The 27498-nt window shown below is 42.5% G+C and overlaps 5 protein-coding genes across 7 annotated transcripts in view; 1 reads left to right on the forward strand and 4 right to left on the reverse strand.

The window, feature by feature from the left end:
• smg1 (SMG1 nonsense mediated mRNA decay associated PI3K related kinase) overlaps nt 1-257 on the reverse strand; it is a 46797-nt gene extending 46540 nt beyond the window's left edge. For 2 of the 3 annotated variants that reach the window (XM_079747012.1, XM_079747011.1), the window contains exon 1: nt 30-245. In XM_079747012.1, coding sequence (XP_079603138.1) covers nt 30-106 — 77 coding nt within the window. In that variant the 5' untranslated portion in view covers nt 107-245. Of the gene's footprint in view, nt 1-29 lie in introns of all 3 variants that reach the window. The other variant, XM_079747013.1, reaches the window with a different exon arrangement.
• The window catches only part of hao1 (hydroxyacid oxidase (glycolate oxidase) 1), a gene marked incomplete at both ends in the record, with an annotated part of 58172 nt that extends 53464 nt beyond the window's left edge, over nt 1-4708 (reverse strand). Inside the window, one exon of the mRNA XM_079746082.1 lies at nt 4637-4708. Within this exon, the coding sequence (XP_079602208.1) occupies nt 4637-4708 (72 nt within the window). The remainder of the gene's footprint in view (nt 1-4636) is intronic.
• Nucleotides 4709-5700: 992 nt separating this feature from the next.
• On the forward strand, nt 5701-7910 carry clec19a (C-type lectin domain containing 19A; the record flags this gene model as incomplete). Its single annotated transcript, XM_079747088.1, has 5 exons — nt 5701-5788; nt 6115-6319; nt 6803-6896; nt 7039-7171; nt 7834-7910. The coding sequence occupies 5 exons, from the start codon at nt 5701-5703 to the stop codon at nt 7908-7910; spliced, it is 597 nt and encodes a 198-aa protein (XP_079603214.1).
• A 2365-nt stretch (nt 7911-10275) lies between these two features.
• Nucleotides 10276-19849, reverse strand: syt17 (synaptotagmin XVII; the record flags this gene model as incomplete). Its single annotated transcript, XM_079745939.1, is given in 10 exon segments — nt 10276-10472; nt 10902-11057; nt 11544-11664; nt 12679-13051; nt 13384-13621; nt 15511-15647; nt 16061-16209; nt 19771-19806; nt 19808-19813; nt 19817-19849. Coding segments are annotated over 10 exon segments (1446 nt in total).
• A 1036-nt stretch (nt 19850-20885) lies between these two features.
• Nucleotides 20886-24927, reverse strand: itpripl2 (ITPRIP like 2). Its single transcript, XM_079745871.1, has 3 exons — nt 24285-24927; nt 23644-23893; nt 20886-23114 (listed from the first exon to the last, which is right to left on the reverse strand). The coding sequence occupies exons 1-3, from the start codon at nt 24515-24517 to the stop codon at nt 21750-21752; spliced, it is 1848 nt and encodes a 615-aa protein (XP_079601997.1). The 5' UTR covers nt 24518-24927; the 3' UTR covers nt 20886-21749.
• Between the last annotated feature and the right edge of the window lie 2571 nt (nt 24928-27498).

The following is a 27498-nucleotide window of genomic DNA, read 5'->3' on the forward strand; positions in this document are numbered from 1 at the left end:
AACAGACTCGCCGATGGCGCAATACCAACCTGGGCTGCCAATCATTCCAATTTCGGTGCAGTTTGTGGGCGCTGCTAAGCCGAGACCCAGGGGCTTTACGGCTCATTACCTTAGAGAGAACTGCATGACCCGCTGTCAGCGGTAACTCGGTACTTCTTGGAGCTTAATTCCAATAGACGTGAACTTAACGTTTATGAATACGCATGAATATAAAGTAATGTTTTGTATGGAGTCGGCCTTTTCCCCCTTTCTCTTACACCCACTCATTCTTCTTTTTTTTAGTGTAGTTTACAACGTGCTTTTTATAACAGCGCCCTCTCTGTTGGGTATGGCTATGGTTGTGGATGTATTTTTAATTTAACAACGTATCTTGATGGTACTGATACTAAGACTTACACTTAAACACACATACACGCACGCACGCGCGCGCGCGCACACACACACACACACACACACAAACACACACACAAAAAATGGAAAGATCTGTGCCAATGTTATGCAGAGTTATATATATATATATAGTTTTCCAACCCTGCTTGTATTCAGAAGAGTGTGCCCACTATCCCAACAACGTATTGATATATAACCTAACACAAAATAAAATGGACAGTTAAAAAAAAAAGATTGGCCCCTGTAACCCCCTTGTGTAGTCCAGATAGAACAAAAATAACAGATGGACTGGTAAAATGCCTTAGACTAAAAACTCTGTATTTCTATCTGCATTTCAAGATTTAGGTAGATATGTCTGCATCTGGAGCTGGGTGGTGCTACTTCAGGACAGTGATGATGGCATCCGCCCCCCTGTGTGCTACTTCTCTGCCCAATCGAAGCAGAGATCAGCTTGGGCTATAAGGGGAGCCATTGGCGTGAGATGTAGGGTGACATGTGCTTGCTTAGATTGTTTGAACACCAAACACTGCTGCCTTCTGAATCCTGAGGTTTAGCAGCAGTGCACTTTGGTAGTCCGGCCAGTAAAGCACTGCAGTAGTCCAGCCACGAATGACAGCGCCTGAACCAAGAACGGACTCCTCGGTCAGGAATCAAGTCAAGCAGGCTCTGTGGGCTGGATGGCCTTATATGTTGACAAGAAGCTCTGTCTTAGACAGGTTCAGCTGAGGGGACAAGACTTCACCCAAACAGAGTCGTCTGAGAAGTACTGAAATACATTCAGAGAAGGAGAAGACTTGGGCGTCATTGACAGATCCCATTGAGGAAGTATATAGCACCAAAAGGAGAGGGCCAACGAATGACTTTTATGTTAAATCAGTTTTCCCCTCATCTCCCAAGGACACCATATGGGACTATCTAATATATTTTAACTACCTGTACACTCCCAGTGATACCAAGACCAGAAAGAGTTGACAGTAGGATCGGTTGGCTCACAGTATCAAAGGTCATGATAAGTCAAGCGGGACAGGAACTGATAACTCAGTCGTTCCTGTCGAGTCGTTAAAGTGGTTAAGGTGGAGAAAAGTTTAAGAAAGACATTTATATTTATGTTAAGTTCCTTATCCGTAAAAGGTCTTAGCGGTGGCGTCTTAGCTGCTGCAAGGATAAGAGAAAGGTTGCCCTGAGGTTTGCCCATGAAGTTAACTTAGCTGTCAGAGGCGGTCATGAGGTTAGGAAAGAGTAGAGTGCAGTGATAGCAGCAATATTTACAGAAAGTTCAAACTGCTGCTGGGGGAAGGGTTGAGGACTGAACTGGGGGAGGGCTGCCACAGGGTTCAAAGGAGAACCAACAAGGAGAGGCTTGAGAGAAGGGTTACTGAGATGGAAATAAAGAAGTTAACAGATGCTTGTAGAGTCGAGGTTGTCATTGGTACAGTTATATGTACAAATGAGGGCCAGTGGGTTTGCCTGGGTGCAGACAGCTTTCAGGACAAATAAGGCTAAGGGGGTTAGGTAATCACCAACCTGTCTAACACAATGTTGAAGTCATCCGTGATCACCAGAAGAACGCCGTCCTCTGGGCTGGATGACAGCTGCCTGTAAACTATGTTCAAGAGGGAACAGAGAAGGGTGAATTAACAGGATTGAAAACTGACCAAACCTTGGTCACAGAGCAATGGTCACACTCACTTTGAGATACGTCAGCGATCACTGCTTCAAACCTACATAGATAAAAAATTGCGGCCTATGACATCAACTCTGTTTCTAATTTGTGGGAAAGATGCACATCTACATCATCAGTTTGGGATTTTCAGTCTCCATTGGTCTGATACGGAAAAACAATGTCAAGGCCCAACCAAGCAAATTTCTTTGCAATAACATAGTTGATGTTGCAGGCTTTGACTATTTCGCAACAGGTGTATGAAGCAGTACTCTCCTTCTGTTTGAAAATAGCCAAGCATTAAGGTTCCCCTTTAAATTGTTTTTAGTGCAATTCCTAGGATACATTTGGAGACTACTGATTACTATGTGCCTAGGAGACAGATGCGACATGGTCAAAATTTGCTGATTGTGAGTAATGACAGAGCTGTCCAGTTCCTCCACAAAGCTGTCCAGATGGCTGGTGGGTGACAGTCACAACAACGTTAAAGTCATTGTATGGTATTCAAATACTGATTGAATATTATTGCAGAGGGAGCAGAGCGGAATGAATCTTTAGGCTTAAGAGATAAGCCATCCTGTGCCCCTCCCTGTCCAGCTTGACAAGAGCTGTGAGGGAAATAGACAAGAGTGGCTCTACTTAAAATTGTTATAAACATGAATGACACCAGGCCATTGGATTGAAGAGCATTTATCCCTGTTCTATGGGTGTATGGGTGTTGGTATGATTGGCGAATTGGTCACTATGATAATGTTTATAAAATGTTGCCAAGGAGTACCCCAGCAAGGAATCTATAGTGTTTACTTGGAATGTAGTCACAGTCAGATTTACTCGTCTGAAATGTTATTTCAGAGTTTTGAAACGTGAAGAGGGCATGACATAACCATCAAAGGTCCAACCCTATGATTTCAGTGTTGGAGAAGCCTATAAACAATGACATAATCTGGCAGCTTGTGTAAACTTTTAAGTGACTGGAAAAGTGCAGGAAATTTGTAATGGGGAAAAACAGGGAAGAGAGAGTCATATTGAGGAACACATGAAAAGTTTAATTGATGGAAAATAAACGTAGTAAATAAAGATTATTATTTCAAGTAGTAATGATAATAACACGTTTAAAACCAAACATGGATGTAGTCACAAACCAGGGCAATGTCCGGACAACAAATCCATGTTCCATTTCATTTTCCTTCTTAACTTGTGTTAGCAGTGATTGAATTGATCCATCTCAGTTGCTTTACTCTGTTGCATCTGCTGAACGATGGGAAGGAGATGCACATGACTGAACATCGTTTGGTGGGAGGGCTTAGGGCAGGGGGACATTTTCTTTCTGTAGTGAGTGTGTGTGTTTGTGTGTGTGTGTATGTGTATGTGTGTGTGTGTGTGTGTGTGTGTGTGTGTGTGTGTGTGTGTGTGTGTGTGTCATTTTTGTGTGTGTACAGGCATGTTTGTGCGTAAAGTGAGAGAGCTAGAGAGAAAAAGAGAGGGAATCTGTGTGTGTGTGTGTGCTTGTGTGTGTGCGTGTGTGTGTGTGTGTATGTGTGTGTGTGTGTGTGTGTCTGTGTGTGTGTGTGTGTGTCTGTATCTTTGTACATGCATGTATGTATGTTATGTGAAAGACGTATGAGTCAATAAGTGGAGAGAGGGAAAGCTGAGGTCATCCCCAAAGAGTCTGTGATAGAGGACTCAGGTTTAAGAGAACGGGAAGAAGAAGCAGAAGAACGAGAAAAGAAAATACGCTGGGAACAGCATCTCAAATATAGTTACTTCTTGTCAATCAATATCATTATCAGTCTGCAGGCATTTATTGATTTCTATAGAGAATGTCAACATACATTCAAATAACAATGGTAGACAGCACTTCATCACAGTACGTTACTATGGGCCTAAGGCATCAGTTTTAATTATATAATTAGAGGGTTTATGACATGAAGAATCTTAAGGCCAAGTTAAGGAAGGAGATAACGAAGCAGTACTAGCTCAGATCTGTTTTCACAGCTGGACCCACAAGGACGATCTTATTTGGCTTCTTCTTGGTAATGGGTAATTAACCTCCCAGTAACATCAAACTTCCTGAACAATAATGGCATAGTGGGATTGGTGAAAGAGGATGACTTTGTGTTTTGTGTGGGAAGCAGACATGTGGTGGTTGGAAAGGTTTGGGTAAAATATGCAAAGCTGCAAATGGATACATTTAGTATGGAACACATTTAAGATGCCATCATTCAATGACTGGATTCAATACCACAAGTTAAAGTGTAGCAATTATCACAAACATGGACATTTGATCAGATCATTCACTAATTTTATTGACAGCAACACTTTTGCTAAAGCAGCAAAACAAATAGCAGAAGTGTTCTGACTCATCCTGATCATCCTAAGGATAATAAAAATATGTGTGTGTTTATCCATTGAGAGTTTGTTGATGATTAAATTATTCCTAGATCTGTGATATGCACAGAGACATCATTGTAATGAAGACATCCCATATGTTAATCTTAGTCTCCCAAATAATTATAATTAAGACATTCACAGATTCACTCATGCAGTAAACAGAGTTTGATGCAACTCCTCCACACACACACACACACACACACACACACACACACACACACACACACACACACACACACACACACACACACACACACACACACACATACCATCAATATATTGGAAAATAGGGTCTTGAGGTCTGGAGGTCTATGGAGGTCTATTTACAACAGCATATACACTATACATATACATGCTTTTTACGAATGGTTTAGAGACACAAGAGACTGGGGCTGTTTAAACGAAAGCACATCCTCCCATTCATTCTCAGGAGAAGCTAAAGAGGTTAGCATTAACCCTGGTACTTAGAGAGGTCATCTGTGGCGGGGTCATTCCAGCAGTTCAGAGGTTGTATCCCATCAGGTTCACTTTGCTTTGATGATAGACTAGAATGTCCCCCCTGTAGATAACTGAGATTATAGGTCACTCAGCACCAAAATAGCTGACCTGCTGACCTGGAGCTTATAGAAGGGAGCAAATAAAAGTAGGGAAAACTATTTTAATGAAACATGCAGGTCATTTTACACATACATGCACAACTGTTTTACTGTCGTACATAGGGTAAGAACTACTTTGTTTGTTATCGAATGTATTGTTTTTTACCGGATATTACTGATTTGCTTAATAATAATTTGCTTTTCTTGAGACAAAAATATGGCTTTGGGAGGCAATGGGAAAGTACCATATGCAGAATGATGCATCCACATATAGTCAAAGCAGTTATTTTGAATGAAAGTGAGTGGCTTACACTTCATGACAGTTTTTCATTCTGTTGTTTGAGATTGAGACCATTCAAAATGGTATTGCGGTTTAACAATATAATAATACTCAAAATCTGGGCCAAATCATTCAGGCTGGATAAAAAAATCGTTTTTCTGCATATTTCTTGCATATGCAATAAAAAAGAGACTTTAATTTGTAAACAAAAGTTCCCTGCTTTGGTATGGAGTTGCTCCAATGGGAGGGGGCTTGAAAGAAAAGTGACTCAGGGCTAGACTACTTTTCCAACCCCTCCATTACCCCTCTCTACATCCGTACCTCTCTCTCATCACTTGTCTTTACAATAAAGCGTTCTGCTCTCGGGGAACAACAACTCAAATATGCTCTGGTGGGAATTGTTTTTGCTCCTGGTCCTTGGAGTTGTCCAGGTCAGAAATCTGCCCAGCACAGACATCAGGATCACACATGGTGAGTTGTCTTTTCCTTTTTAACACATTTTGCCTCTCCGAGGTAGAGGAGCAGAATGTAAGGGAAGGCCTACAGCTAGACTTTATTTATTTATTATTTACAGATAATTATTTACAACTGCCATCTAGTGAGTCATAGCGATTTTAAAATTGAAAATCTACTTTAATCTATTCAAAATGTAATAAACTGATCATAACATAATCATATTTTACTCAATACGATGCGACCGTAAGACAACATATGATAATATCTCATAATTACCAAAATTACATCTTTACTTCATCCACCTTCTCTCGCTCCTTGCCACCTCTTGCTAACTTCCAAAGCTAATCTCGCTAATCTCCAAACCTCAGCCCTGCCATTACACCTGTCAGACCCAGCCCCGCAGGTTCTCTGTCCACTCTTCTGGACCAAGTTTGGGAGCAACTGCTATCGTTACTTCCCACTTAATAAAACCTGGGCCGAAGCAGACTTCTACTGCGCTGAGTTCTCCAACGGTCTCAAATCAGCCAAGCTCACCTCAATCCATAGGTAAGACACCCCATAATTATGCATTTCACCTTAGGTAAGACACACAGAAACTCCACATTTCACCATAGGGAAGACACACAGAATCTACACATTTTACCAAAAGTAAGAGACACAGATACTACACATTTCACGCTAAGAGACACTGAAACCATCGGGTTCGCCATAGAGAAGACACACCATAACTAAGCATCTTATTTTAACATGGATCCCTTTCAAGGTACAACCATATATTTCATTATATCGACATTTCTCTGAGCAGCCATTGGTGCTTTTGCATGAGAAACAATGCACACCTGTTTTTTCAAGGGTGGGTTTACAAACAGCTGTGCACGGGGAGAAATGTGCTGTGGCCAGAGATACAATTACCTGGGCTTACTGTTGACTTCGTAGCAGAGTGCCTTCTACTTTCTGAGCATATCTGTTATTTATTTGATTGATTTCCCATTTAATTTCTTAGACACTGTCTCGCACTCTCCCTTCTAGCTGGGAGGAGAATGTGTTTGTGTATGACCTGGTGAACAGCCAGATACTGGGAATCCCCACTGATATCTGGATAGGACTGCATGACAGGAGACAGGTAATGTACACCATTCAATGTGCTCACACACACACACATACAAATACACAAGAACAAATTCTGAATAAATAGATGGAATAATTGAAATGGGATCTAATGTAATTTCAAAATACAACTTCATGTTGATGCCTATTTCCCAAAGGAGGGCACCCTGGAGTGGACAGACGGCTCTGTTTATCAGTACAGTTACTGGGATGGCAACCAGCCAGATGATGGCATCCACCGCATCCCACAAGAAGAGGACTGTGTTGAAATGTGGTTTCGACAGAGCAGTGGTGAGAACATATTGGAAAAGAATTGCACACATGCAAAATACACACAAAAAGTAATGACTCAATCGCACAATCCTAAATATTAAATATATATTTTATTATATATATTTCAACCACATTATGCATCATGAATGAAAAGGGGATTAGAAAAACATCCCCATTAATGATTCCTAGCAACAGCCCTGTTTAGATGTATTTATTAAATAATACATTAATCCTGGCGGTTTTCACTTTTAGGACATTAACTCTGCTATGGGAGGCTAGAGAGGGTTCCTAGTGTCCATTGAGTCAACAATGTTGGAAACTGCCTGTATGAATATTACTAGTTAGCGCTGAGTCAATGGCTAAAAGGAAACGCCCATGCTGGCTGTCCAGCAAAATCATTGCTCAATTGATAATCATAGTCCAAAAATTAATGGGACTATTGTCATATAATTAATCAGACATGATGCATCTGATAAAAAACATATTTGATAATGTGTGTGTGTGTGTGTGTGTGTGTGTGTGTGTGTGTGTGTGTGTGTGTGTGTGTGTGTGAGTGAGTAATTGTTTATGTGTGTGGGTGTGTATATGTGTGTGTTTGTGTGTATGTGTGTGTGTGTGTGTGTGTGTGTGTGTGTGTGTGTGTGTGTGTGTGTGTGTGTGTGTGTGTGTGTGTTTTACAGCACTGAGATCATGGAATGACAACAGCTGTGACAAGGCCTTTTCTTTTGTTTGCAAGATCCCAACCCTAGAGTACTAGCTCCTCCATTGCTCTCTTTCGGCAGCAGCTCTGTGGCCATCACTTCACTGTTCTTATTTTTAGTACACCATCAAACCTGTTAGTGACCTTTTGTGATTGTTAATATAAAAGTACAGTTCATACCTCTGTATTTCTCTTCTTGTAATCATTCTGTTGGCACCTTTGCATCAAATCAGTAGAAAGTCTCATCAAGGTGACGTGTTAAACAATATATGGAATATTTTGTAACAAGTCTTCACTGAAAAGGCGACTAGTTCACACATTCATTCATTCATACTTGAAGGGGTGATGTCATGCCACCAGGTGTGAGTGTACTTAGCCGTTACAAGCTGTTGGAAAATCTGCGTTTTCCTGTGCAAAAAAGTGGGAGTGCCACCTAGATGTATGCTTGGTTGACCATTTTACCAGCCTACCCAGTGGACTGTAGCAAATGTTGCTTAGCTATCCATCATATATCGAGGTGGACACTCCCACTTGTGATGTCACTAAAACACAGAAAAAGGCTGATTTTCAAACGGCTTATAATGCTAATCAAACTCGCACCTTGTGGCATTATATTAAACCTTTAATAACAAATAACTAGCTATATTGCATAATATTTACCGTCACCCTTTTCAAATATAAACTGTGAAATAGCCTTTAGAGGGATCTACCATCCCTCTAAAAGTACATCTCCAGAGATGCCTGTTTTAATAGTCCTTTTATTGCTGAGATATAGGACTTCAGCCATGACCCCTGGTAAATAGGTCTGTGAAAGCTCTTCTGACATCTATCAAACAAACATGATACCCTACAAGCTGAGGACTTTAAAAACTGTATTTTGGTTTGTTCTATTACCAAGGCAATAATTCCAGCTTGTCAATTGCTTTGGTGGGCCAGGTGAGGCTTCGAAGGCCATTGGAATTCGAAATTGGATAGAATTGGTACCCTTCTTTTGCATTGGACATGAATAAGTCATCAGTGTTTCTAATGATTTTTTACAATGATTCTGTTAACTAGATACAATAAAAAGCTATTTTCCATGAGTTATTCTATATTGGCTGGCTTATATCTTGACAGTTTCAGAGTACAACACAAAAAAGAAATTGAGTGAATTATTTATTTTGTATCTTACCACAGTATTATTGCGAAACATACTAATATCAAGCAATGCTATAACTTATAACCTGTTGACATGTAATTTGAGTCTTTGAACGCCTATGAATGTTTTGTGTGCGACCAAACGAGGATTTGCATAATTGTGTACATTCTTGGAACAATATTGTAACAATAATTGACTGAACAATGAAGACTGAAAACACAGACACTATTGCCTTAGGTCTTGCGACGGCCCGACGATTTGACAGAGTGAACATACATTCATATTGACGGATTCTATTAATTCAAGTGAAATAAAGGTGTTTGCATACATTGTATATACAGTTAAAGAATACTCTCTGCGCTATACACAATCTAGCAAGATGACTACATTAAGAAATAGACACAGATACTACAATAAGTACACATGTATTTAGACATATTGTTGAATATACAGTATATTGACAAGACAGATATAGACTTAAAGCAGAGACAAAATTACAGCAAAAAGTTGGAGGAAATTACTCTGACATTTTTGACAAAAACATGTATATATTTTCATTTTATAAAAATGTTTTCATACAAAATAAGTATTTCTTCTTCTATTGAAGGAAATCACATGTAAATCCTTAACAATAATTCCTGTTTCTTCTTCCCTTCTTATGCCAACTCACCTTGCACGCTAACTCAAGTATATACAGTGGTAGATGTTAACTTTAATGTTGGCAATATCAATGTCAGCTGTACTAGCAATAATTGAAACATTTGAATATGATTTGGACAGTTCATATGATAGTTTAACTGTAATGAGTTGCATGACTCACACTGGGACAAAACACTTAAGCACTGGGGAAGGCTAGATTATAGAGGCCAACGTTTTCACCCTCAAGGGTAGAAATATGAACAAGATTTGGATTTAGATCTTAGGTAGACATTTGTTCTGTTATGCAGAACAAATATCAACAAATACATGTTCATTATTTGCTCTTTGTTACTCAGACAATCATACGACTATTCTGTAACATATAAGTGTATTTATTGTACATTGGTTATTTGTGTCGATAGGAACTTGCTCATCTGTATTTCACCACTCAGTGTGCACCACAGAAACCTCAAAGAACCTTTCAGTTTGCAACACTGAAACCACACAAAAATTCAAGCTTGTCAGTAATCCAATGTTTGGGCAGCTGCTCCAATCCCGACCCGCCATCAGACGACCCCCAGGGAGGCAGGGGAGACACGGTGGCACTCGGCCCGGGAGCGCAGGCTGCTCCAACACCCCCCTCCATCAGTGGACCTCCAGGGAGGCAGGGGAGACCCGGTCGCACTCGGCCCGGGAGCGCAGGCTGTGCCACTGCTCCACGGGGGTCCGCTGGGAGGTCAGTAGTCGGCGCCAGTGGGACGTCTCGGGGGGGCCGGTGGAGAACTGACCAATCACGATGCGGCCCACAAAGTCATTGCTGCTCTTCATGTTGTGGCCGTACACTAGAGCAGGGAACAAGAAATGATGTGAAAGAGGGAGAAGTAGTGAGCACACTTTTGGATGGGAAAAATTAGGAGTCAAGTAGAGTAGCAACCTTCTTTCTATCAAAAGCATTAAACCATTTAAATACATTTAGCTTCAGGAGATATTAACATAAACAATACTTTTATATTGTTTTAATCACAATAACTTAATCACAATGATGTAATCATAACCAAGTGAGCATTGATGACCCTTCCTACAAGTAAAACTCTCAAATAGGCAAGAAGGAACAATCATTGAGAGGAAAACATTCCACAGCCCTCTGCTCGATCCGTCTGTCAGTACGATGACGGCCAGGGATAAGTTTGGCGTTGGGAGGAGGAGAGGCTCTCCACAAAGAGCCCATCTGACCTTCTCCCCCCCACCCCCAAACACTTGCTACCCCTTACCAGTGAAGACGAGGCTGGCTTCCCTCAGGTCCTCTCGTGAGACATGGAAGCTGAAGGACTCGTTGTAGAAGGGGTCAATGGTCCCACGCATACAGCAAGTCTTCTTGGTCTTCACCAACTTCAACCCTGCCACCAACTGCACCTTCACAAAGGGATCTGGGAGGAGAGCCATATGTTTAATGTTTAAATACTGTCTTGGTCAATTTCTCTATGGATTTAACGAATTCCATCTCCATCCTACTGCTATGAAAATAGACACTATGTCCATGTTTTTAACTGTCCAAATAATATCTTTCATATCGGACAATCGATCGATCAGTATGTTTACATGCAGAGGGAAAACCCTCTTCCAGGCCCCCCTTCAGCCACTGGAGATACCGGGTTCCCGGTCATTTGCAATGTCTTCCGGAATCGGGTCTTGGGGGCTTTCGGTGGGAGGGAGGAATAATTACGTCCAATCAGCAAATGTTTAGATATCTATGTTACACCCATTCAGTATACATGCAAATGAATAAACAAGATCATGTTTGGTCCAAAATAAAAACAAGATGTGCCTGTTTACTCGCTGCCTTGTTTTGAATTGAAGTGTTTAGATGTTGCAAATCAACACCAGGATGTAACTGAAAACAGGCAGGGACGCACCTGAGCCCTGGCACATGTCTGTCTGCAGCAGCTGCTTGGCCTTGACGATGTCCACGTTGAGCCTTCCTGCACTCGGCAGGTAGGTCAGAGACAGCAGCAGCTCCCCTAGTTCCACTTCATTCTACAACAAAAAAAAAACATGAGAAGGAGTCACTCGTTCTAATGATTCTTTATGGAACTCTGATCATTGTGTGGCCTTTGTTGACCTCAAAACATAATATCAAAGTCACTGACTAGGTTGACAGAAGGGTCTAAAATGGATTTTTAAAAAAATTTTGTTCAACTCAGGTCAGAGTTCAGCAAGGGTCTCTCTCTGTCTCATCTCTCCCCTGCTGCTCGGCTGTCTCTCTCTCTCCTCCCTGCTGGCTGGTTAAGCTACTACTGCCTACACGTCCAGTGTCACAACTTGAAGAACAGCCAAGAAGGTTCTTGAACTCTCAACAGCTAGGAGGTAACTTTCTTATTCCATCCGGTTACCTTTAAACTGTTTGGCTAACTCGGTTTGTGCTTTTAAGTCGCATAGCAAAATATGTTGACAATTGTAATTAAAATAAATCTTTTCAAGCAAATAAATACTACTACTTCTCCAAAATGCAAGCACGTTGTTTTACTGAAAAGCATGGCTTTGTCTTTTCCTCTCTGGTACTCTCTTCCCTGGCTCTCCCACAATGCTGTGTGTAGCTGTTGAGCCAATTCAATTAAATGTTAGTTATAATTTGGACCGGGACAGTCACGGACCTCCACTGGCTTGGTTTCCGATCGGGGTCCAATTTTCTGAAGTTTTCATTAGACCTTATTATGTGTAGAAACGCAGGAGACAATTCACATTGTGTGTACCCCAATCCGAAAAGATTTGAGACTTTGTGGATCGCATGGCTCTTGTGAGTTGCTGATGAAACTTAATTTTTATCTTCTGTGGTATCGTTGTTTCGGTTTATCAGTTTATTAGTGATGTATTATTATTCAGAGATACAAGGGAAAGAAGCTTGCACTCTGGAGATGGTTCATGGAGCATCCCTCGAATACCGGTTAAATCCAGTCTATATTAATCATAGACTTCAATAATAATAATGGCTATATCTTTGTTGTACATTGTTACCATACCTCTGCATGTATGGGTGTGGGCATACCATACCTGTGAGCTGGGAACCAGGGCCCTCCACCAATGCCCCCCTTTGACCAGGTCCACATCACTTAGAGGCAGTGCCACCTTCCCTATGACACAGTGTCGGGAGAACTTGTCAAAATCCACCACAGACAGCAACAGTGTTCTCCTCTGGGCTTCCAGGAAGGGCATGTCAAAGGTGAAACGCTCCTCAAACACTGGATTCTGAGTCTTCCTCTTCACCCCGGTCTGGCGAGAGTTTTTGTGGTCCGGCAACAGGCTCAACTTGACGTAGGGGTTGGAGTGGACAGCGTCCTGCCGAGTGCCATCACAACTCAGTGGAGGGGTAAGGTCACGAGCCTCGATGACCCGCACACCCAAGTGCCTGTTGATGAGGTCGTATCTGGTCGGGTGGAACACAAAGCATAACAAAGCATAATCAGTCAAATATCTTATCTCAACATTTTAAAGTCGTTATTTGCTATTTTCTATTACAGTGGTTCTCAAATGGGGGTACGCGCACCCCTGGGGGTACTTTTTGTGCCGGTGAAGGGGGTGCTCAGCTGAAAAAATATCTTAGAGGCAGTACACTTGTAGAAAAGGTTTGAGAATCACTGCTCTATTACATACTGAAAAAATGATCGACCAAAAAATAAATGTGATTGGGAGTCAATCTGAAATGCTTTCTGTAACTTATTCCAAACAATTTGATCAGGTTGTTATGGTGATGCTTACTGTGTGCTGAAATGGAGCATGCCCAGCTGGTACCGTCGGAGGATCTCCTCATCTGTCAGCAAGTCCACGTCATCACAGCTGGCCTTGTCAGAATAGAGGCAGGGCTCCAGTTTGTCGAAGTACTGACTTGGAGGGCTCTGGGACCTGCGGGAAGGCTGGACCGCCTCCTTCCGAGGTCCTGTGGCCCAGAACTCCATGGGTTTGACATTCACCATGAGAGCGCTTGGCTTCTGGTCTTCTGGAAAACGGAAGTAAGACAAGAGCCGAAGCTCGAATGAAGAAGGTGTGGGTGTAAATTAAATTTTTGCCTGGTCAGGATTTACACGTGACTTGTGTGCAATAATCCATATTAAGCCCAAAAAAAAGACATAGGCTTTAAGTATACATCTTTAGGAAGGCAACTAATATTTGAACCTGCATGCTGGTTTCTGTATGGGGGATACAAAACAGGCTTGTTGTCTGTCTTGATTCTATGCAGATTGAGGGTTTTTTGTGGGGAGTGAAAGATTTGGAACAAATTGATTAAATATGCAGAATAATCGATTTGTGGATATTGCGCACTGCGACGTCCGTTGTCCTTATATGCTCTATCCAGGCGCCCCCCCTCGCCTAAAGTATCAGGAGTATCTCTGATATGTGTGAACACTTCTGATGCGGCTTATCTCCTGCTGTGTGTTGCATCTGTTAATGGGCAACTGGGGACCATCCCAGGACCCGATTCTGCACAAGTGCATGTGTGAAAGGCCTATTAGGCACTGCATACTGGAAATTCTCTGGATTATACCTGGAGGGGTAGTATGTGTGAATGGAAATGTCAGAATCCAGCCCTCCAGAGTTTGGTCATGCCTCTTCCACTCGGCGGCCGCTGCTCCTCACTGCCCACATAAATGTGCTAGAGCTCGCCAAGCTGAGGAAAGTGCTTTCACATTTATCTCACCTGGTGGGCAGCCGGCAAGGTCATGATCAGAACAGACAGCGCGTCAGTGGCGGCTGACGGCTAAGGGGAACCTTTTAGCGTCCGGAGAGAACACCCACTGCAGGTGGTGGTTCTCTCTCAGCCCTCAGGATCTTCCCACGCGGGCAGACGCGACATTGTTAATAACATGTCCTCACCCATTAATTATGATGTCTCTTATATGCTTTGCGTTTATTGAGAGTGTTATGTGTGCTTGTGTCCGCTTTTATTCCATCGTCACATTTGTTTGTTGCTACTACACACACAGGGTGTTCACCGGCAAGCTAGAGCTTCTTGGCTGTTCTTTGTCGCTGTCTATTTCATGAAGGCTACCTCGTCTAGGCGCCGCTTCATGCTAGTGTCCCAGCGTTACGTTGGGTTTAAGAGGGACCGGTTATTGGCCTTATTCTAGAATCTAGTGCTTCTTCGTGGCTTTCTTGAGACAAATTAGCTGCTCTTTCCCTTTTTGGGCCTTCCAGAGAGTGCCTCCTAACGCCTCTCGTTGGGAGCAGCTGCATGAGCGGCCTTGTTGCTTGTCTTAGTTGACGGCTTGGGTTTTCCTAGCTCCGGCCCCCGGTATAGCGGACGTTGGAGAAGCCTTGTTGCTATGGATCGCCCATTTTTCATGAATTCTATGAAATAGGGGTAGAGTCAGATGTTACAGGCTTGCTATTTTCTCTTGATCATCACTTTACCTGTTCTTTGGAGAATTCAGAGTTTTTATTTAGCTTTTGCGTTTAGTACATCCTCTGCTTATTGAGTCTGATGTGCCCTGAGACTTAGGTCTTTGTGACGTGGGTCCAGCAGGAGTACATTGATCGGGCTCTGCTCGCAGCTTCACCTTAGCCCATAAGGCGAAGCCCCACCAGCTGTAACCTCCAATTGCTGAAAGTATAGTATGGGTTTGGTCTGAATCTCCCGGTGAACCACCTTGGTCAGACCATTACTTAAAAACACTCCATGGGCATGTACACACATTGGTGATTGTATCTTTTTTGTTTGAAAGCAATCATTAAGATGACGGAGATGTTCAATTATGCAAAGTGTATTAAGTCATAACCTTGTAGTTCTTTTGCAATTGGAAGTCAGTACAGTTTGTCTTTGCAAGAGATGCATAATTAGATCAAGTAAAAACTATACTGCTTGACTCTACTAACCCATGGCTAACTCACCAGAGAGCTGTTGGGTGGAGCTGAAGGTAGAGATGGACATCTCAGAGATGGAGTCTGTCAGGGTGGGATTGTTGTGCTTTGGGACCAGGCTATCCATTGTATTTTCAAGTGTAAAGTCCATGTTGCACGGATTCATTCTAGGGAAAACAGTATATTTATTATATGTATAATATGGATCTGTCTGTCTGTCTGTCTGTCTGTCTGTCGTTCTCTCTCTCTCTCTCTCTCTCCCACTCTCAGTCTCTCTCTCTCTCCCTCTCTCAGTCTCTCTCTCTCTCTCTCTCTCTCTCTCTCTCTCAGTCTCTCTCTCTCCCTCTCTCTCTCTCAGTCTCTCTCTCTCTCTCTCTTTCTCTCTCTCTCTCCCTCTCTCAGTCTCTCTCTCTCCCTCTCTCCCTCTCTCAGTCTCTCTCTCTCTCCCTTTCTCTCTCTCAGTCTCTCTCTCTCTTCCTCTCTCAGCCTCTCTCTCTCTCTCTCTCTCTCTCTCTCATTATATAGAAATACAAGCAGGCAGTTATATAGACCGATAAGACCGCAGGGCCTTGAGACTCACAGCCAGGCGGGGGTCTGGGCAGGGAAGGGCCCTAGGATCTCCACCTCCTCATCACTGGAGGAGTTGCAGGCCTGCTCCCAGCACCTCAACAGACAGGAGTGACAGGCCCAGCGGCACCAGAGACAGCCTGACAGCGTGGGCAACAGTCCCTGCATTGGGGGGACACACATGTTCCGTGTCGTATAAACGAATCCGTGACTCTTCGTGAGGTGGTTAAAGTGGTACAGAAACACAAGCTATTCGGCTTGGTTCCATCGATATATATTTATCAAAGTGTTACAGTTTTTCTCATTCGCTTTGGTACATTTTTCGAATCATCCTCAACATTTGCAAAACAGTAAGTGCATTTCTCAAAACAATTCGTACAAATAGCAAAAGACCATGGATAACCTGCAAAAGCCAGCCTCTTGCTAAAAATCCTTAGTTCATCTCTCAAAAGTAAATATCTGTGTCAATGAACATGTCAATGCCATCAGAATGACAAGTCCTTGTGTCATTGTGTACGGATAAGACAGTCTGATTGCTTAGTCGTGCTGGCAATATAACAGTGTACTCTGGAGGGATGTCCTGATGTAAACTGTGGCTAAAGTTTTGAAGACAATTATTGTAAATTGTAAGTTACACCTTAGTGTATGTGGGAGATTGATTGCAAGAGACTGGACAAGATTCACATTTACACTTTGACTGTTTGTACTGTAATTTGTTGAAAGACCATGTCATTGCTAGAAATGTGAACAAAGGACAATCTCCTTAGCGTAAAGTGTAAATCCATTGCTGTGGGAATTACAGTGCAGTCTTCCTAAACCTCCTGACGTTCCTGTCTGTTTGGCCAGAAATTCTCATTCTCACGCAGCCTCACTCCTCTTCCTCTTCTTCTTCTCTCTGGCTGTTGACCCCGTCCAATTCCTTGTCCTTTCATTGTCAGACAATGTAAGATTGTGTTGTGCTCCAGCTATATGTATACTTGCCAGTTCATGGTTCATGAGATGCACCTTTGATCTATTTCAGTAAACTAAAACTATTTCACACATTTCCCTTCTTTAGAGAAAGTCAAGATTCACCTGGTAGCAAGTTACCAATTCAAGACAGATTTAGAAAGAATGTCTAATGGAAATGTATAGAAATATGCTTGACATATTATGACAACTTGTTAAACCATTTTGCATGTAAAGACTTATGCAATGAACTAATGCCTAAATGTTGTGGGTGTGAGACTATTCAATTGAGACCCATTACAATACATTTTGATCAACATGACATAAGCAATTGATAATGTAGGAAAGAGGAGAGAATTATACATAATAATTTTCATGAATGTACCAAAGCATTTGCAACTTGTTCAAAGAAATTAGAAGCTGCTTTTTTGATGTGCACAAGTGACACATTGATATGAAGATTGAAAAGGTAGTTTTTAGAATTTTAATTCTGATCTGAGAAATGTACCAAAGCGACTGAGAAAAACTGTAAATTTGAACAATTTCACAAATTAGAAAAAAAATAAAAATATATATATATGTGAGTGCCTTATTAACTTAACTATAATTTTGAAATACGTCTCATAGACGTCATCAAAGTGGTAGATGCCAAAGCTTGATAGAAACGGAGGTATTGTAATAAACTGAAAAGTATCTGCTTCTGGATTATGGACTGCAGTCAGAACATATTGAGCTAACAATTGATAGATCGGAAAAACTGGTCAATTTGTTAAAAAACATGATCGTACCATAGTAAAGAGTGGACAATACATTTACGTTAACCGTTACGTTTACCATCGCCATGTTCTATGGAAGAACATGGCAATAACCATGTTCTTCCATACTTCATAATTTAACTTTCAAAAAAGCACACACACACACACACAGACACACACTCAAACGGATGTTGCATGTATCCATGTTTTTGGATATGCTTGTATTGTCAAGCTTTAGCCCATAACTCCTCTAATGGTAGAGGTTAGACTTGTGCAATATTTTTATTGTTTGCTCTGTACCTCGTTGGGTTCCCACTGTCCTTTTTCACACAGGCGATGTGAAGCAGAGGATCATGGGAATGAAGAGGAGATGAGAGAAAATTGTTTAGCAGCTTTACCTAACACACATCGAGTGACGCTGACCTAATGTCTTGACAAAAAATAATCCACCCAGAATTTTTTTGGGGGGGAGAGCTGTATTTTTTTGTCGAGGTGCCCCTGAACAAAACACCGAACCCTAACTAGCTCCCGACGAACTGGTTGTCGACTTGCTTGGTTGACTCAGCCGCATATGTGTGAATATATGTGTGTATGTATGTGTAATACTTGTATGGTTGACTCCGACATATATAAGAAAGTAAATACATGTATATGTAAGTCGCTTTACAGAAGAGCGTCTGCCAAATGTAAATGAACATTTAGTTGATAATCCTTTGAATGTACTTCTACGAATTGGGCGTTGGTTCAAGTTGAACGTTTCTATCTGTCTGTCCCTGCATTGCACCAAGAGGACATAAAAGAGGGACAACCTTTATGTGTTTTTTTGTGTCATTATCCTCTAAACTTCTCTTCTCTACTCTCCTCAAGCATCCCTCTCCCTTGCTCCTCACACTCTGAATGCCCCATCCCGACCTTTGTCGTAATGTTGCTCTAGCAATTAGCTGTGGCTGTAGCCATAGCAACAGGACTGGCTTCTATGCCCTGCCCACCCAGAACTAATGCAGTCAGAGCTTGAGAGAGACAGAGAGATAACAGAGAAACAGACTCAAGGATGCTCAGAGTGAGGAAGGTGGGCGAAAAGACAGGATCAAGGCAGAATTACTCCAGCAGGTGATGGGGGGTGAGAGGGAGGGAGAGACAGAGATATGAAGAGGACAGCAGAAAGGCGGGACATGGGTAGAGGAGTTGGCACCCACGTCATACAATAATCTACTGAGAATAACTATTAGGCAGGGCGGGACATGCAATCATGCATGTCAATAGACACACACGTAAACAGAAAAGCCTTTAAATAGCCTTGAAAAACATGCATGCAACAAAGATGTAAGATATAACCACACATAAGCTTTTTCCCTTAAGACGTACATGCTACACAATTCAAATGTTCTGCTTTATTGCAATTAAGGTATCAAGTGCTGTTCTGATGTCATTTTGTTACATTTATGTAAAGTAAGTAAAATACAAGTGATGAGAATGAATGGACCCTTTCAGCAATGTGGTGAGGAGGAGACATGCAACAGGTGAACCCAGTACATGGACAGAGCTTGATACATGTACTACAGCAGGTCTGTGACGTAGCCACATGTGGAGAATAAATACTAATAATGTTAAATTACTTGCTTTTTCCAAGAGAATACTGTACCATATCTCATACGTTTAAAAGCTCCCCTTGACATTACTTACAACAACCTAAACAGTGACACACACAAAAAAATTATATATATTAAGAACAAAGCATGGCTTCACTTCTTCACACCATTGAAACACCTTTAAGAAAATGCAATGGGGAAAACATACAGAGAAGAGCAGCATGGAGTGAGTACAACATTTAAATAGAATCTACCGCTGGGGAAGAGGAGAACGGTAGAGAAGCCCAAGGGATGGTTGCGGCTGTTCTCTGCACAACAACAGGTGTCCGCAGAAGAGAGCAAGACGGGAACCACCGCCCAGAAGTAGAGCCCAGCCTATAGTAGATTGAGCCTCCAGTTTACATTGTGTTCGGACTGTAGTGGGAGCCTACCTGTGTGTACGCCATTGTGTCCCTTTCTCCAGGTCTCCGATGCTCACCTCTCTGCTCTCATGGTAACACACTCAGCCATGCCTCCCCCCAGCTTCCTATCACTTTGATCCAGAAAGATCCATTCCTTTCCTTTCAGGCTTTTTTTTTTCCTCATCTGGTGTACTTCCTTTAAATAAATGGCAGCATGATCTCACCACTCTCTCTCACACATCTATTCCAGCTCCCGTCACTCTTTCCCTCTTCAACCCCACCCATCTCTCTCTCTCTCCCTCTCTATCTCTCTCTCTCCCTCTCTCTCCCACTCTCTCTCATGAATGACTGCCATCATGGGAGACAATCTGGCTGCCTGGTATAGGTTTGCATGCACCATAAGCTGGGAACACACAGAACTTGCACTTTCCATGAGCCGTGCATGGTGTATGTTGTATAATGGAACAACACGTGCTGATGAAGCTAATTTAATCTGTATAGAAATTCATACACAGTGTATGCATAGAAATCCATACACAGTTCATGTATTTCTGAATTTGTCAAGGGAAGAATACCAGTTGATCAGAGTTACAAAATAGTTTTTTTTCCAGGTAGCATGTACACTACAGTTGTACTTATGAATAACAAGGATACAAATGTACTGCATGAAAGTCTATTTTTTTTATTTTATGTTCATATATTTCTGATGAATAAATTTCAAATGATAAAGAAGTATCGTTTTTGTGTATGTGTGTGTGTGTGTGTGTGTGTGTGTGTGTGTGTGTGTGTGTGTGTGTGTGTGTGTGTGTGTGTGTGTGTGTGTGCGTGTGTGTGATAGGGCTGAGGAACCACAAAAGGAGTCATATGCTTTCTTACAGTCCTCAGCTGATGTGTTGATAAGACGCTGTCATGCTGTCTCTTTAGAGTTTTTTCATGTGAACAAAATATTTTACATGCTTTACAAATCCTTTTCTGATAATCCTTAAGAACCCTGCTCATCTCCCTGATCTAGGTCATCTCTGTAAGCATCATTTAGTACAAAGTTCTGGTAAAAATATAGATTTTTAACTGATTCTGGGGTTCCCTTGCAGTTCTTGCCTCTTTGAAGGGATAAATGGTTTTCAACCTTATCTTGATTATTGGAAGAACCATAGATAAGAAAGTAATTGAAATAACTTTTGAGCAGCCGGTTCTCTGCGTAACTCGTCCTAGAACTATTGATACCTAGTATCATGACACAGATTTTCAGATTAGCCAAATATACCATAACCAGTATGCTTTTATTCTTAGCTGAGAAAAGCCATGTAAAAGTCTAAACACATCTTTTTAAATAATATAAAACAGTAACAGAAAAATCATGCACAGTATTTACATATGCAATATAAATCTTGGACTAGAATCAATTGTATTATTATTATTAATTAATTATTAAATATATTATTAATATCACAAACAATACGTTTATATTTACGGTTTGTCTATTAATGTTTAGCATGCCTTGCGTGTCATATAGTAAAGTCGTGATTCAATGTGTCCGTGTTGGTACATTTGAATGAGATTTGTGTCTATTGATATACGTACGCATCTGTCTAAGTTAATACGTTTTACATGTCTACGGTTTTGTGTAGGCTGTCCCCGAAGGGTAAACCGATAACCTTTCCACTGTCTGATGGTATAGTATCTCTGTATCCCTGGACATAAGCTGTGACACATACTGTGAAGGTAACGCCATGTTCAAAAGAGCAGTGTAGTGCAGAGACAACAGACACATACATATCCACATGGAGCTGTGCGTATGTGTCGCAAGAATCCACTGGGAAACCTGACACTAGAGTAACATGACATCACTGTCTTCATAGCAACCAGCAGCATGCCCTGAGAGGCACACGTGTGAATTGTCAACTCCTGAGTCACTACATGCATAATGATGGCAATCTGATGATATAACTATACTTATGGTTATATGTTTACATGAATCATATATATGATAGCACTGTCTTTGTTCTTGTTCACTTCCAAATGTGTCTGTGTCCTGGCCCTCCGAGCTCGGCGAACCTCCCCGGCGGTCGAGTGAGACGGATCAGCCTGTGGAGGTGTGTCCACGTGTACGCCAGACGCCCCGACACCATACCTAAATGCGCAGCTGGGATCCCTGCCCAAAGGTTTCCACCCGTAGCCCTTTGACCCCCTTCCACCGTCTCCTTCGCCAGTTTAGAGAACACCGCCGATTCGGACGGCAGGCTATCCGCGCCATCGCCTCCCAGAAACAGATGAGCAATGGATCGCTTCTCGAGGGCCTCGGTGAGGCTCTGAATCAGGTCTTCCACGCGGGCCACCAGGTGGCGCTCCTCCCAAGCCTCCGCGGGGATCCTCAGCAGCAGCCGCATCCAGGCGGTCTTCAGCACGTAAGAGGAGAGCACCGCCCCCCAGGTCTCCACCCCCTGGCTGTCCAGAGCCTGTCCCCCCAGGTCCCGGATGGCCTTGACCAGCTGCAGGCACTTGAGGTGGCAGGAGCCTCGGGGGAGCTGAGTCCTCTTCCACCCCAGCAGCCTCTGCTCGTGCTGGGGGAAGAAGAGCGTCCACAGGTCTCTCCGGTGACGACGCCTCCCCGGAAGTGCCGCGGCGTCGGCCGGGACAAGGTAGACGCCGTTGCTGAGCAGGAAGACGGGGATCATGCGCACCACGGTGGAGATATGGCAGCAGATGTAGTCCGGCTGCTGGGTGAGGTGCAGCTCTACACAGTCGTCGGACGGCGTGATCCTGAGTCTGCAGTGCTGCTCGTGGGAGTAGCGCACAGAGGCTAGGCAGTGCTGCATCGTGTGAAGGAACCAGCGGAGAACCGAAGCCGATATGATCATGTGGACTTTGCTCCCCTTCTCACCTCGACCAGATGGGGATTCCTGGGGGCAAGGCCGCAGGAAGGTGCTGGCAAAGGCTGGGTGTCTGCGCAACCATTCTTCATGTAGGGGCACTTCCAGACAGCCTTTAGGAACGGGACCGCACGTGTCCTTCTCAATAGTATTCAACATGTCCCCCTCTTCCCTGTCCTTGTCTTCGTACTCTCGCTTGAGGGCAGTCTTCTCCTCATCATCCCCTCGTATGTCATGTCTGCTCTTGGGCCTTTTGTGTTTTTTCTGCTTGTCATTTTTCTTTCTCTGGACCGAACATGCATGTTTCACTTCTCCTTTGGTTTCCTCTTCACCCTTACCCACATCCGTTTCTCTCTGGTCCTTACATTTCTCCGCCCCCTCTCCCACCTCCGGCCCCCAGATGATCCTGGGCTGGAGCTTCAGTCCACTGGGGACTCTCAGTGGGACGAGGATGTCAAAGCAGTCCGGAGAGCCAGTCTTGTGCTCCTCATAGGTGCTACCCACCTGGCGGTAGAGGTTGGGTCGGTGGTTAGATGGAGGATAGATTTATTTTCAACATTATTAAGCAAGATAATGTGTGGCCATAAGAAGGAGAAGTTGTAAATCATAGGTTGATCCACTATCGACAGGCTCTGAAAGTGCATGTAAAATCACTCTTTTAAAACAAGTCACCTTTATTTTTGTTAAACCCTGTCTCAAACCTACAGCTTTGCATCTGCTTTGATATGCAGATATCTTTGTGTTTTGGCACCACATTGCTATAGGGCTTGTACATCGTGACTTCACAAGTATAGGAGCATAGGAGGGTTATTGGCAGTAACAAAGTTTTGGTCATTGTTTAGTAATTACCTGCAAGAAGTGGCAAAACAAAGTTTTCATTCAGCTCCCTTACGCTATATTGCAGTTAATTAGGATTCTAAATCACTACGACTCTCTCAAGTCCTCACAAAGTGGCAGAGTATTGCTTACAGAAAATCCCATGATGCATTCTGCTGTACAAGCCCTATAGCCTTAACGCAAAATAAGGAATCACCTGTAAGAAATCGCCCCGGAGAGAAAGGCCGGATTCAGGGGGTGTGGAGGTGCGTCCGGCTCTGATCAGGTCTCCGATCACTTTGGCTACGTTGGCTTTGCTGTGGCCCACCATGTGAGGGGAGAGCCGCACATATCGGTTATAGTAGTCATCCAGAAGCTGCTGCCGAGATGTGTCTGCTGCTCTCAGTAATGTGCCCGTGAGCCGAGCAAATTTTCCTGCCCTTCTTGGATGGGGGGAGCAACAGAACCTGGAAGTGAAAAAGAAGTATGAAATATATGTTTCCATGCTATGCCAAGTCAGAGCTGAAATGCTTTGTGATAGCTTGAATTAAATTGACTTGCACTTTTACAGCGGGTATTTAACCTTACCACACACAGTTATCACGACAGATCATTCATCACTAAATGAGGATATCCGTACTGAACAACTTTCTGGATGAAGAACCAGACTGAGGTTAAATGGGAACATCCTTACTTAAAGATTAATAAATGTGGTGCTCCTTAAAAGTCAACATTTCAAAGCAGCTTCCTTAAGAGTTTGCTACTCTTCCAATGAAAACTTTGAATCTGTTTGTCTTCAAGGACATGCAGGAGGATAAGCAAACACGCTGTGGGGGTTCATTGAAAGTTTGTAGCTACCTGAGGCTGAGGAAACACAGCGTGCCGGCCAGAACAAGCTTGAAGAGCAGAAAAAGAATGGAATAGCTTGCTTCATCACAGCAGCCGTCCCCTCCCGGTGGGTCTCTGGAAACGTCTGACTTCTGCTCCGAGTTCAGTGTTTGTGTATAGTGGTGAAGGACCACCGCAATGGTCACCAGAAAGAGGAGAACAGGCCAGAAGACCCGGAGGTTGCATTTGTAAACGCGTATCATCCTACCCGAGCTTGTTGTCTCTCCTCTTCCCCTTCCTGCCTCATCTTTGACTCTGGTCTGTTTTCAAGTGAAGTTGGTTTTGTTCATTTTGCTGGGTTGGGCGTTTGGTATGAAAGACTTAAGTTAAGTTAAACTCATGTTAATGTGAACGAAAAAATGATTCACTACAATGATGTGCTGTGCTGTCTAGAGACGCTTTTCTTGTTTAGCTTCCTCAAACGCCTGTGTACTTTTTTCCCATCAACACGCCTAAATCATATGTTATCAGGCTACAAACAGATGATGATACATTTACAGACTCACTCAAGGTCGCTTTAACTGTCTCCTTCCTGTCTTTTTCTCATTTGGGTCGACAGTTCCTTCCTCGTTCACTCAAATCTTCTTCGAACCGCTGCCTTTCCAACCCTCCCTCTCTCCTCTCTCTCTCACACAAATGACATCTCTGTGATCTCCATACTGCTGCCGGTTACTAACCAGGAAGTTCCTCATAAGAGAGGAATTTCAACATCGGAGGAAGAGAGCAGAAGGAGGCAGCGTGCTCATTCCAACTCTCCTCCCCCTTTTCTTCTTTAAGGGAAACAGAGGGAGTGGGAATTCAAGCATCAACTTTTGCGCCACAAACATTTTGTCCAGACCCAGTAAACTGTACCCCAGGGAGTAGGTAGGGGGCAGATCAACTTTTGGTCTTTTTTTTTGGTTTGACTCATTCAAACTGCTCAGAAAAATAACTTTACTGATGCGTCAAAGCTTTAATAGGTTTGGAAAACTTTTTGTGTGACATATTCTCTGTGTATGTGTGTTCATTTATTGGCTTAACCATCACATGTTCAGAAGACAGACCATTACAGGCATTTTAGTTGTCCAAAAACACAGCTTTATAAATGACATGCCGGAGGCAAACTCCATAACAGAGGAACTAGTCTTTCAAGCTTGCCAGTTGGTTTTATTTGGTCCACACTTTACTATATCTTGTATGACTTCCTTTATTGAAATAACAGGCCGACGTTAGTTCATACAGTTAAAAAGTGTTTCAACATGGGCCCATTGCATACTTCAATTATTGGTCACATTAAGTACACATCCTCGTATGTGTTATATATATATACCCGTGTGTGTGTGTGTGTGTGTGTGTGTGTGTGTGTGTGTGTGTGTGTGTGCGTGCGTGCGTGCGTGTGTGTTTGTGTGTGTTTATGATATTATCAGGGAATTCAGGGAATTGTATTTAAGTTTGGATCTTAAGAATGTGGCACTTTGCAGGATAAAAATAGACGGTTGTCAAGTCTCTTTAAGACCATGGGACGAAAAGGATTAAGAAGGGGCAGGAGATCAGTCCATTACTGGTATCTAACCCACCTTTGTTTACTTCATCTTCCGCTCTCTCACTGTACGTAAATGTAAAGCTTGGCACACTAAAGTGACCAGTGAGAGAGCTTTGGTTTCCTAAATGGTTGTCTAAATCCATTTGAGTATTTGTTTATATATATATATATATATACCCGACATAAAGTGTCTCTAGTTTTCAATGTGTATGCATTTATTATTAATCTTCGTGATTATTAATCGGCCACACAATCAAAAAAGTCATTCTGATGCCCAAAGAGATACGAGAGTGGGTGAGAAATCTACATTGTAAATATAAACAAACATTATGACATAATAAAATGTATTACTATTTATAATAGTTCAATACCATGAGCTCCGGTAGTCATAAGAAGACAAACCATTGCCCACAACACATCGTCAAAGTCCAAGAAGGAATCACTTGAGGATAATGTATTATGGATGTTTTTATGGGACTTTATTATTTGTAACCCACAAAGACAATTCAGATTGCGTTAAACCTGAAACACAAATATTTGGCACTTGTGCTTAGTAAAATGATATCCACACATATTTCAATGTCCATTAATGCACATTGTTAACTTGTGTCTTGTCAAATTAATCCATCCTCACTTTTATAACAGGATTTGACATGTGAACTAAAAAAAAAAAAGGTCTGTCAAATGTACATAGAATACACCTGTAGGTGGTTAAATGCATAAATGAAATGAGTTGTAACCCACAGAGTACAGTTCACATTGGTGTAACACCGTGGGAGTGTGTGTGGATGATGGCTGTTTAAAGCAGCCTCACCGGGTGAACTCTAATTAGACTCTGGGGCTGGGGGAGGCTGCACACCTGTTGCACGTTGAGTAATCAGTGTGCAACAGGTTAAACCAGCCAATTCCATACACACTCAGAAGGTCTCCTGTATGGCAGTGGAGCACCTTTGCAGTAAACCTGATTCCCATGTTTGTAGGAGCCCAGAAAAGCCACCTAGGTGGAGTTTAGCATGGAGCTTTGCCACATGGGCCAGGGTAGAAAAGGTCCAATGCCAAAGTTTGATAATGAACATGGCAAGGGTGCCCACTGCCATGTTGGGTTAGTACAGTTTTTTTCAATTGCTTGAACACATTTTTCAAAACTTGGCTCATTGTGTCAAAACTCAACACTCAAGCAAATAAGACACAACACTGAGAAATATACCATTCACATCTATGTCAAATTGAAACTCTTCTATCGAAACCTAACAATCCTTTGTCAAAATGTCGCTCTGATGACAAAATGATACACACTTGTATCATATGAATACACTTTCAGATCAGCAGCAACACACTAGTCTACTTTATATAAAACACTGCAGTCTTCCATATTCACTGTTTTATTCAGTTCCACAGAAGGCACGTTTTCACACAACCAAAAAATCTAATACTCAATACTGTACATTGCAGTATAGTACTTTACAGTTCAGTAAATTCAGTTTAAGCTAAAATATAACAAAAATTAACCAAAAATACACAACTGTACTGTACATAAACACAGAAAAACACAGCAATTGTGTGTGGGTGGGCTTATGGATCCTCACCATGTGTGCCAAATCCATCCATGGATTGACCTTACCTCAATGTCTCCACAGGCCCGTTCCATTGCCTGCAGAAGAG

This window comes from Pollachius pollachius (assembly GCF_949987615.1).
Source record: "Pollachius pollachius genome assembly, chromosome: 11".
NCBI lineage: Eukaryota > Metazoa > Chordata > Actinopteri > Gadiformes > Gadidae > Pollachius > Pollachius pollachius.

What these genes read in the sequence shown, in the direction of transcription:
- itpripl2 (XM_079745871.1), bottom strand. Translation starts at nt 24,517, where the DNA reads ATGATACGCGTTTACAAATGCAACCTCCGGGTCTTCTGGCCTGTTCTC. An exon ending in CTGTGTTTCCTCAGCCTCAG is followed by an intron (nt 23,894 to 24,284) that starts GTAGCTACAAAC and finishes TTTCACTTCCAG; the next exon opens with GTTCTGTTGCTCCCCCCATC. An exon ending in TCCGGGGCGATTTCTTACAG is followed by an intron (nt 23,115 to 23,643) that starts GTGATTCCTTAT and finishes CTCTACCGCCAG; the next exon opens with GTGGGTAGCACCTATGAGGA.